The following is an 11454-nucleotide window of genomic DNA, read 5'->3' on the forward strand; positions in this document are numbered from 1 at the left end:
TAATGCCACGTATAATCTAACTCGTCAACCCTTATCGGGGTTTATACACCTCTTTCTGTTTTGACAAGAGATAATGGCTGGACATCGGGCTATACCCTGTAGCCTAACCAGATTTAGCGATGAACCAGCATGCTGGGCACTCGCGTAAGGGGTTGATAAGGCCATTATAAAATAGCAAACTTAGGGGGATTGTTAGACATAAGCTTATTGTAGAGTAGATATATAAATAATGTCTGCATCAACAGCGTTATAAGAAAAGGTCACACGTTATCAGATTACCAGTAACCATAATTAGTAGGACCGTGTGTTAAAATTACCAGCCAGCTCCCAGCTTCAGTTTCTTAGCAGACGAATTTTTCTATTGCAGTCACGCGAGATCTCGCGTTAACCAATATGTCAGCGCCCATTTGAACGTGATCCGTGAGCACCTCAGCTCGTCTACTGGCAAACCCTTTGCAGAATGGTCCTTTGGAAAGTATAAGAGCTCTCAGAAATATCGATAGTGTACTTGAATTTTAATAACACACATTTAGCAATATTTCCGTTGTGTCAAGATATGGATTTATCTAAGGAAACTAGTGAAGGACACGATATCGGCGAGTCTGTTTTAAAAAATGAAAGTACGGACGTTGCCGGTAGTTCGACAGCTAATGAAAATGAAAGTACGGGTGTTGCCGTTAGTTCGACACCTAATGACAATGAAAGTACGGACGTTGCCGGTGGTTCGACAGCTAATGACAATGAAAGTACGGACGTTGCCGGTAGTTCGACACCTAATGCAACAGACGAAGCTTCTACCGAAACCCAACAGCTATCGAAAAGGCAGCTGCGTAAACTTAAAAAACACGAGAATTGGTTGAAATATAAACCCATCAAAAGGTACCATTTAAACTACTACTCATGAATATAGTATAGACCTACATGGTGACCGGCTTATCCGAATGCTTAATAGTCGGAAGGCCCGATAGTCCGATGGCCCAATAATCCGAATTCGGAGTATAAGAGTGTCACCATAGCTATAGTATGTGTACTTATTCGTAAGTTACTTATGATTAAAAAATATTTATCCAGTACATGTATGGAGACCGTTGAATTGTGCAATGTAAGCCCTTTTGATGATTTTAATGTAAATATACTATAGATATTACTGCATATTTTCTTAACAATCTTTATCATGACCCAATTAAAGTTATATAGCTTTTATGTTATTATGTAATATCTGTTATATAACTGATATAACCGATACATGATTGATTCAGGAATAAAATTAGGATTACAATATTAATGTATGTTAAACTAGTACTGCTCTGCAATTGATTTTAAGAATAAAAGATAAAGAGAAGAAGAAACAAAGACGCATAGAAGCAAAGGAAAGAGGAGAACCTATCCCTAGTCGAAAAAAGCTGAAGCTGAACACCATGGCCAAATCGGAGTGCCGTGTGTCTGTGGCTATTGATTGTTCCTTTGACCAATACATGCAGGAGAGGGTATGACATATTATTGGAACCTATTTGGGTTTTTAATACTGAATCATTATTTGCGCATCACTGTTCATGGTGTCTTACATTATATAAGCACCTCATTTGCAACACTAATTTTTCCTTGCCTTTATTTCCCTGTTTACAATGTTATACATACTCAATAAGCATCTAAATTGAAAGTAAACATTGGCGATGGCCCTTTCAGGTTACTCCCACATTTAGTAAGGTAAACAACTTTAACACAGTGTCAATATTTCACCCGAAAAGTCTGATGCATCTGATTGAGTTGAATGATTTCCTTCAAAAACGTTGATTTATTGTCTGGTAAAGGCCCAACTATGGCTTTTTGGTTTTATGATAAAACTTTTCCCCTATTTGTCGCAGAAATCATTCAGGTACACAGCAAAATCTACATATTAAAATGAATTAATTTCATATGCAAAAAATCTCATTTCAAGTTGGAAAGTGGATATACAGGGTTGCACTTTTGGAAAAATTGTAATCAATGTTAATGTTCATATCCCAATATTGGAACTCTTCAGTGTTTATAGTGGCGAAAATCTATTATTTGGAGAGATGATTTTCAAAGACATACTGTATTATGTAGAGCGTTTTCAGTTATACACACACATTGGTAGATTAAATATTGCATTAAAACCATTGTTGCAATGACAGTCGATCCTGGCTTTGATCCAAAATGTGGTGAGAAAGTGAAAGTACAACTTTTTATGAGTTTCTTGCCATTTTTCGTGAAACACTATTCATAGCTGGTATTATTGGATGTTGCTCTACTATATCTCATCAATTCAAAAATCAAAAACTAACAAAAATACTAAAAAATACTAAATGCAGTCTTCGTGTCAGGCAGTGCAGAGCGCAGACACAACATCGGAACCTGTAAATAATGTGACATCATCAGAATGTTGAAGTTGCAACAAAGTACAACAATGTTTATTTACATGAATACACTAATTAGCAACGGAATGGGGCGCAACATTCACCCACATGTGTGGGGAAAATTCTCCAAAATTATTGATCAATGGGAAAATGAATTATTAGATACATGTAGTACCAATACCAATGAAGTTTCATCTAGATAAGTGTAAATATATGCTTTTGCCATGATCCACTGCTCTTTCCATTACTAATTTACTTGGATGAGAAGTTATTTGGCCCTATATTTATATATCTAGACTCTAGCTTGTGTGCATTTGCAAAAAGTCCCAACAAAATAAGCAGTTATTGGAAGGTATTCATTAAGCTTTATTTTACATGTCTAAAAGATGCATGAATGCTTGATATTGAGTAGTGAAAACATACATACAGTCTGTTTAATTTAAGTAGTGAAAGCTAACACATAACGGAAGTCTGTGTAATTTAAGTAGTGAAAGCTAACACATAATGGAAGTCTGTGTAATTTAAGCAGTGAAAGCTAACACATAATGTAAGTCTGTGTAATTTAAGTAGTGAAAGCTAACACATAATGGAAGTCTGTGTAATTTAAGTAGTGAAAGCTAACACATAATGGAAGTCTGTGTAATTTAAGTAGTGAAAGCTAACACTTAACAGAAGTCTGTGTAATTTAAGCAGTGAAAGCTAACACATAATGTAAGTCTGTGTAATTTAAGCAGTGAAAGCTAACACATAACAGAAGTCTGTGTAATTTAAGCAGTGAAAGCTAACACAAAACAAAAGTCTGTAATTTAAGTAATGAAAGCTAACACATAATGGAAGTCTGTGTAATTTAAGTAGTGAAAGCTAACACATAATGGAAGTCTGTGTAATTTAAGTAATGAAAGCTAACACATAACGGAAGTCTGTGTAATTTAAGTAGTGAAAGCTAACACTTAACAGAAGTCTGTGTAATTTAAGCAGTGAAAGCTAACACTTGACAGAAGTCTGTGTAATTTAAGCAGTGAAAGCTAACACATAATGGAAGTCTGTGTAATTTAAGTAGTGAAAGCTAACACATAACAGAAGTCTGTGTTTTTAAGCAGTGAAAGCTAACACATAATGTAAGTCTGTGTAATTTAAGTAGTGAAAGCTAACACATAATGTAAGTCTGTGTAATTTAAGTAGTGAAAGCTAACACATAACAGAAGTCTGTGTAATTTAAGTAGTGAAAGCTAACATATAATGTAAGTCTGTGTAATTTAAGTAGTGAAAGCTAACATATAACAGAAGTCTGTGTAATTTAAGTAGTGAAAGCTAACACATAATGGAAGTCTGTGTAATTTAAGTAGTGAAAGCTAACACATAACGGAAGTCTGTGTAATTTATTTTTTAGTAAGTAGTGAAAGCTAACACATAGTCTGTTAATTAAGATAATATGATCATGATATCTATGTTGACAGGACATTCTTAAACTGGGAAAACAAATCCGATGGTGCTATTCCACCAACAGGAGGTCTGCCAATCCTGTTCAGCTCCATGTTGTTGGTATCAATGGCCAGATCAAGGATCGACTGGATGGGGTAGGGGACTACAAAAATTGGGATGTAAGTAGTGTTGTGTATTAAAGATTGACAAAGTCAAATACATTATAGCGATTATATACATGTATATAGATAACCAATAAGTTTAATATATGTATATATTTTTCAATTGTGTCCTCCATCACTCTCAAATTCCCCTTTTGAAATAAACTAAACTTATTTCTTGGATAATCCTAAACAAAGGTTTTGCAATTAATGTAATTTTCCATATTGTAGTACCCAAAATTGAAATGTATGTGGTATACCAGCATTTTAAGGTGTTTAAATTTCGAAGAAAATGTGAAGAAAGTTTTTCTGTTCATCAGATTCATAGCTCAGAGAAGGGGTATGAGGAACTGTTTGACCAAGACTCAATAGTTTATCTGTCTAGTGATTCTCCAAACATTCTCACAGACCTTGAACCAGATAAAGTCTACATCATTGGAGGACTTGTGGATCATAACCACCACAAGGTAAGCATGTATGAATATCCCTAAATGTCTTTATTGTAGTAAGTTGTTTAGATATAATACCTTTTCTTTACTCTCAGCAGTTGATACCTGTTCAGTCAATATTAACCTATATTAGATTATCTCCCCTAACTCTCTGTAGTTACCTGTATGGATAAATTATCTCGCCTAAAAGTCAGTAGTTACCTGTATTGATAAATTTTTAACGCTTAATTTTGGTAGAGACTTGTATGGCGAGATTACCTCCTCTAAATGTCAGTACATATGTAGTTATCTGTATACATATATAGATTATCTCCCCTAAATGGCTGTAGTTACCTGTATGGATAGATTATCTCCCCTTAATATCAGTTGTTACCTGTATGGATAAATTGTCTTGCCTAAATGTCAGTAGTTACCTGTGTGGGTAAATTATCTCCCCTAAGTGTCAGTTGTTACCTGTATAGATAGATGATCTCCCCTAAATATCAGGAATTACCTGTATGGTTAGATTATCTCCCTTAAATGTCTGTAGTTTCCTGTATGGATAGATTATCTCCCCTAAATATCAGGAATTACCTGTATGGATAGATTATCTCCCCTAGATGACTGTAGTTACCTGTACCTGTGATAATTTATCACCTCTAAATATAGGGAATCACCTGTATACATGGATCATGACACCTAATTGTCTGCTGGTTCTTTACAAGTAGACTCCTCCTTATTGTCCATAGGTACAGATAGGTTATATTTTCTCTTTACTGTTCCTATTTTTGTCTACAGATAGATTAACTTCCACCAGTTTTCTGAAGATGACAGTATAGACAATACCATTCTAGCTGTCCAAAGTTACCTTTAAAACTGGATTATCTCCCCTTGATGTGTCTTGTTACTTGTACATGTAGTTTTATCACCTCCCCTACCTGTGTTTAGTTACCTAAACTTGGTAAAATTTGATTTATGTGGATACATTTTGTCAGAAAATTACTTGATTTTAATAACAACTATCAAGTCTTCATCTGTGCATCCCATCATAGTCTTACACCTTTTGCTCCATTTTACCAGGGCCTTTGCCACCAGATTGCAGTAGAGAAAGGTTTGGCACATGCACAGCTTCCAATATCAGAATACATACAACTTAAGTCACGCAAAGTACTCACCATAAATCATGGTAAGTTGTTTGTTTTGCTCCAATATCCTGATTGACTATATGTGTAGAAGCAGATTGCATATGCTTCACTATAACAAGATGTATGTTATGGTTAGAATATGAAAACTCAAAAGATTTTATTTTTAATTATTGAGGATGGAATTTGAGGATAAAAATTCAAAGATTTGATGTGGAATGGTTTAGGTTGGAGTTTGAGGATGAAAACTCCAAAGATTAGATGTGGAATGGTTGAGGTTGCAGTTTGAGGATAAAAACTCCAAAAATTTGATATTGAATGGTTGAGGTTAGAGTTCAAAAGCCCTTCCCTTCTTTAATAATGATAATAAAAAAATCATTAGTGAATATATATTATCAAATATTGTTGTACAGTTCTGAAAATATACCATAAACTAGATCTTTATTTCTTGAACATCAATGCAAAAATAAAACTTCAATATTCTTTCATTTTCAGTTTTTGAAATTCTACTGAGTTATACAGAAACAAAAGACTGGCAAAAAGCATTTTACACCGTATTACCACAGAGAAAGGGAGTCGAACTGAAAGACTTATCTGATCCGGGACAGAAGGAATCTCTAAGTGATGACACAAGTGACAATGAGGAATCCGATCAGGAACTGTCTATTGGTGACCAGATAAATAGTGGCTGTTATAGCATGGGTACCCAAGGTCAAGGAGATACCTCTGAAGGTCATCACACGACAGAAAGGACAGATAGTGATCACACATCGTTTCATTCTGACAATAGTGCAGGAGAAAAACAAATAACTTGATTGATACTTGTACAGTAATTATTGTGAATGTAAAGATGATTAACTCCATGACGGAAGGGCACATTAAAGTACCATAAATCAAAAAGTTAATTTTTAAGTTTTTTTATCCTCCTCTGAACAGGTTTGTGTTGATTCTTAAATAGCTGGGTTTATTAAACTTACATGTTTACCAGAAAGAATGGTTTACTTACAGGGCTCAAGACTAGCATTGGTCCTGTGGCCTTGGACCACCAAAGTATTGGAAGGACCACCGAGATGGTCCAGGCTGGTGGTCCATCAGGCCGACTAATGAAATTTAATACTTCTGACAAATCTACTTGTTTCAAGTTGTTTTCAAAGCAGCTCTCAATTGGATTGTACTGGTATTAATGAAAAATGAATCATTTTAAGAAAGGAAAAGTCTTTCCCAATTTAAACCATTTTTCTTTCATATCGAAAAGATTGACTTTGGATTTCAATCAGTTAGATGCTAAAGATAATATTAAGCAAAACTCCCATATGCTATTTATAGATTTGTCATTATTACGATTGAGTCACTTTTCAATCAAATTCTAGGAAATGAAACTTTTTTTTAGCTACATCAAGCTGAAAAACATTTAGATGTTTTGATATAATTAGTTTATCAGTTACATAACCTTAACAATATTCAATAGTCAATACCAAGTCTAAAAATGGTGATTTAAAAATGATTTTGTAAAATTCATTATATTAATTATATTTTGACTTTTACTTTGTACCTGAATTAAAAAGTAACAACATATTTTATTGATATTTCTCGTATCTTGAAAGGACCACTTGAAATTGAGAAGGACCACCCTGAAAATAATATCTAGTGGTCCTGCTTGATACATCAGCTGTTTTTGTTTCCAGCAAAAGGTGTTAAGATTTGGGTGGGTGACAACTGAACTACTTACAGAAATATAAATTTTTCTTTGGGCATAATGCACAATTTTTACAGACTTCTTTTGGTCTAAAAATCTGGTAGAGAAATTGTGTCATTACAGGCAGGTGTGATGACATTGTAGACAGGTGTGTGGTGTGTGGTGACATAGACAGGTATATGATGTGTGGTGACATTATAGACAGGTGTGTGGTGTGTGATGACATAGACAGGTATGTGATGTGTGGTGACATAGACAGGTGTGTGATGTGTGGTGACATTATAGACAGGTGTGTGGTGTGTGGTGACATTATAGACAGGTGTGTGGTGTGTGATGACATTATAGACAGGTGTGTGGTGTGTGATGACATAGACAGGTATATGATGTGTGGTGACATTATAGACAGGTATATGATGTGTGGTGACATTATAGACAGGTGTGTGGTGTGTGGTGTGTGGTGACATAGACAGGTATGTCATTTGTGGTGACATTATAGATAGGTATGTGATGTGTGGTGACATTATAGACAGGTGGGTGATGTGTGGTGACATTATAGACAGGTGGGTGATGTGTGGTGACATTATAGACAGGTGGGTGATGTGTGGTGACATAGACAGGTATGTGATGTGTGGTGACATAGACAGGTGTATGATGTGTGGTGACATTATAGACAGGTGTGTGGTGATATTATAGACAGGTATATGATGTGTGGTGACATAGACAGGTATGTGATGTGTGGTGACATAGACAGGTGTATGATGTGTGGTGACATTATAGACAGGTGGGTGATGTGTGGTGACATAGACAGGTGTGTGGTGACATTATAGACAGGTGTGTGATGTGTGGTGACATAGACAGGTGTGTGGTGTGTGGTGACATTATAGACAGGTATATGATGTGTGGTGACATTATAGACAGGTGTATGATGTGTGGTGACATTATAGACAGGTGTGTGGTGATATTATAGACAGGTATATGATGTGTGGTGACATAGACAGGTATATGATGTGTGATGACATAGAAGTGTACCATGTGAGATGACATTTTGGAACGGGTAATATATGTAATGACAATATCTAGGTGTGTGATGACATTATGAGACAGACCTATGTCATTAAGTGTGGTTTTTCATGTCGACAAGTATGTGTTTATTTAGACAATGATTTACAGGTGCTTAAAGCGATATGTGTAAGAACAAAAATGTAGTAGCCATTTCATAAATTTTAATTTGGGTTGCAACAATCTTTTTCATTGGTAGATCTCCAGTTTTGACAACATGACACTAAGGCGATTTTTGCTGCAATCTTCTATCTTACATAAACATTGTTGATATTAACATGTTGTTTTTGTCATGTAAAGGAACAGCATTCTTGGAATTGAGATTGAAATATGGGTTTCTTTTAAGCGAAAGTGCAGAAATTTGAATCGGCCTGTGTTGGTCAACATCAAAATCATTGCACAAGGAGAACAAAATACTCCTACTATTTCAATTGTGACACATTTTTCTATAATTTTTTTCCTTTATTTGTTTCAAATATAAAAATATAAAGATCAAATAAGAACATGAATTTATCTTTTGATGTATATAGGCCATAAACCAAAGTGCACTCTTTACACAAACTGCTTTGAAGTTTATCCAGAGTGGACTTCAGTTTTTGGTTTATACATTTAGTCCAGTCAATTTCCTCAAAATATAGCCCAAAGTGGGACGTCATAATTTGCAACAGAATTTATAATCATAAAATAAATTTGAAGTTCATATTCACAAAACTCCATAATTTTATTAAAGATTTTATTTGAAATTATGTATTATATTTAATGAGATTTTCAGCTCAAACTTTTCATATTATTCATGCAAACACATGTTGCGTAATTTTAATGGGAAATTATTCAATATTGACTTCAATCAGCCCAACTGCAGGCCAAATTGAAAGCCTAGTAAATTTCATTGCATGAAAGCAAAACCTTTAAGAAATTAAATACATGCCATATTTTTAAGCAAGTATTGTTATTAATTATCATTATGATTTTTCTGTCTTAAAGATGCAGTAAAAGCCAATAGCACTTGAAGGCTTTTAGCAATATTCATAGGACATGCAGTATTTCTGTGATTTTTTTCTTTTTCTTTTTTCCTCTAATCTGTATTATACATGGACTGATCTTGCAATATAACCATTCACCCCATGTCAAGTATTATCCAAGAATTAAAAATTACATATTAAAGTTGGTCCAGTAAGTAATTATGATTATTTTATTTATCCCAATATAGATTCTATGTAGGGCAGCAAAAAAGCATTTTCCCAATGATCGATTTTGGTTGACGATTATTCTGTTACAACATACACACTGATAATTACAAAAACAAAAAACAAAACAAAAAGCACAAAAAATAAATTTTGTTTCATTTATGTTCCAGTTGAACCCAAAATTGATTAGATCATTAGAAATATCTGAAAGTATGTACTGTACTGTAACTGTAAAGTACTGTTATGTACTTAAGTATAAATTATAAATAAAAAGAAGTTGAATCATACAGTTCTTCTGAAAAGGAAAAAAGAGAAACATTTTGCCACTAAATTATCCGAAAATATGCATCCGTTCTTTGTTTTTAATTTTAGTAACCCGATCACAATGCGTGTTATACGTCATCAATAATTGTGTATTTCTATTGATGCTGAAGAAGATAATACTGTACGGGTGGTTTCCCTTGGTTTGAGAAAAACCGGTGTACCTAATGAGTGACCAGGGAGTGTCCAGGGACATTTTGCACGCCCAGGAATTCGTTAATGAAGATTTTTTAATAATTTTTTCTGTAACATACTTATGAGACCATTATCTAACACCATGCACAATTTCACTTCGATCGAATGATTACATAATATGGAAATGCACCTCTGAAGTTGCAGTGCAGCGTGCACTCGGGTGTCGGGCGCGCCCAGGAATTCGTTAATGAAGATTTTTTAATTTTTTTTCTGTAACATATTAATAACATCATTATCTAACACCATGCAAATTTCACTTCGATCGAAATGCATTTGCTAATTTTAAAATTTTCATAACTTAACGGCGAAATTAAAAACCCTAAAAATTTTATTGCTGGAAAAACAAAAATTCAGATTTTTTAAGCAAGTATTTTATTTTTTTTTATTTTCTTTTAAAATCAAAAAAATACCTTACTTTTAGAAAAATTTTTTCAAAAATCAGAGGTGTTTTTTTTCTTTTTCCTTAATTTTAAAACGGGTTTACTGAAAAATTTCCCCTGTAATTTACCGTTTCTTGGGGCCAAAAATTGAAAATTTTAACCCCCCAAAAGAAAGGGGGCCGTTTTAATTCATTTTTTAATTTTCTTTTAAAACATACAATTAATTAAAAAACAAAAAAAAAAACAAAAGCAAAAAATAAAATTTTTTATTTTTTATTGAACCAAAAAAGTTAGGGAAAAAAAATTTTTATTTTTAAATTGTCGGAAATTTATTTTAAAAATGGTTAAACCAAATTTTTCGGGAAAAAAGGCGCCCACTTTCCAAAAAATTACCGTTTTTGTTTTTTTTAAACCCCAAATCCCCGGGGTTTTAAGAATAAAATTTTTTTCAGATGTAAAAAAAAATTATTTTCCCAGGTTAAAAAAATTCCTTAGTCAGGGGGGCCCGGGGAATTTAGAAAACGTTAATAAATTTTTTTTTTCGAAACTTTGAGTTTTTAAAATACAATTTTTGACAATATAAATAGGGAAATGCACCCGGTTTGCATCGGGTGCACCCGGGTGTCGGGGGCCCCCCAAAACAAAAATTTTTTTTTTTTTTCTGAAACCTTTAACCCCTTTTCAAAAATAAAAATTTAGAAAAATATTTAAAAAACCCGGGAATCAAAATGAATTTTAAGGGGGATTTGAGGGGGGGGCTTTATTTCCCCCAAACCGGATTAAATTTTTTTTTTTTTTGGGCTAAGATTATTTACAACCGTAAATTTCCTGGTGCGCCATAAATAAATTTGATTTTCAAAAAAGTTAATAACCTGTAAGGGGGTAATGAAACAAACCAAGCCAGGGTCTTTTTAAATTTTCCCCAAATTTTTCGGAAATTTGAATTTTTAAAATGTTGAAAATTTTGTAGGGATTGCAAATTTTTTCAAAAACGGCAGAATTTGTTTAAACCCTGGGGGCCAACCAATTTTAAAAGAGGAACTTAATTTATATTTTTTAATTTTTTCGTAAAAAATCCTTTAAAT

General features: G+C 33.7%; 1 protein-coding gene and 1 long non-coding RNA gene across 2 annotated transcripts; both read left to right on the forward strand.

Annotated features, from left to right (window-relative positions):
- Positions 1-379: 379 nt before the first annotated feature.
- LOC117326776 (tRNA methyltransferase 10 homolog A-like) lies at positions 380-6431 on the forward strand. Its single transcript, XM_033883498.1, has 6 exons — positions 380-879; positions 1325-1487; positions 3836-3979; positions 4282-4428; positions 5470-5575; positions 6027-6431. Exons 1-6 carry the CDS (start codon positions 557-559, stop codon positions 6344-6346), a joined length of 1203 nt encoding a protein of 400 aa, XP_033739389.1. The 5' UTR covers positions 380-556; the 3' UTR covers positions 6347-6431.
- A 1066-nt stretch (positions 6432-7497) lies between these two features.
- Positions 7498-9817, forward strand: LOC117326803. The gene is made up of 2 exons (XR_004532514.1): positions 7498-7633; positions 7872-9817. It is a non-coding gene; the product is annotated as an uncharacterized LOC117326803 (long non-coding RNA).
- Positions 9818-11454: the final 1637 nt, after the last annotated feature.

The sequence above is a fragment of the Pecten maximus genome, chromosome 1 (genome assembly GCF_902652985.1).
Source record: "Pecten maximus chromosome 1, xPecMax1.1, whole genome shotgun sequence".
NCBI lineage: Eukaryota > Metazoa > Mollusca > Bivalvia > Pectinida > Pectinidae > Pecten > Pecten maximus.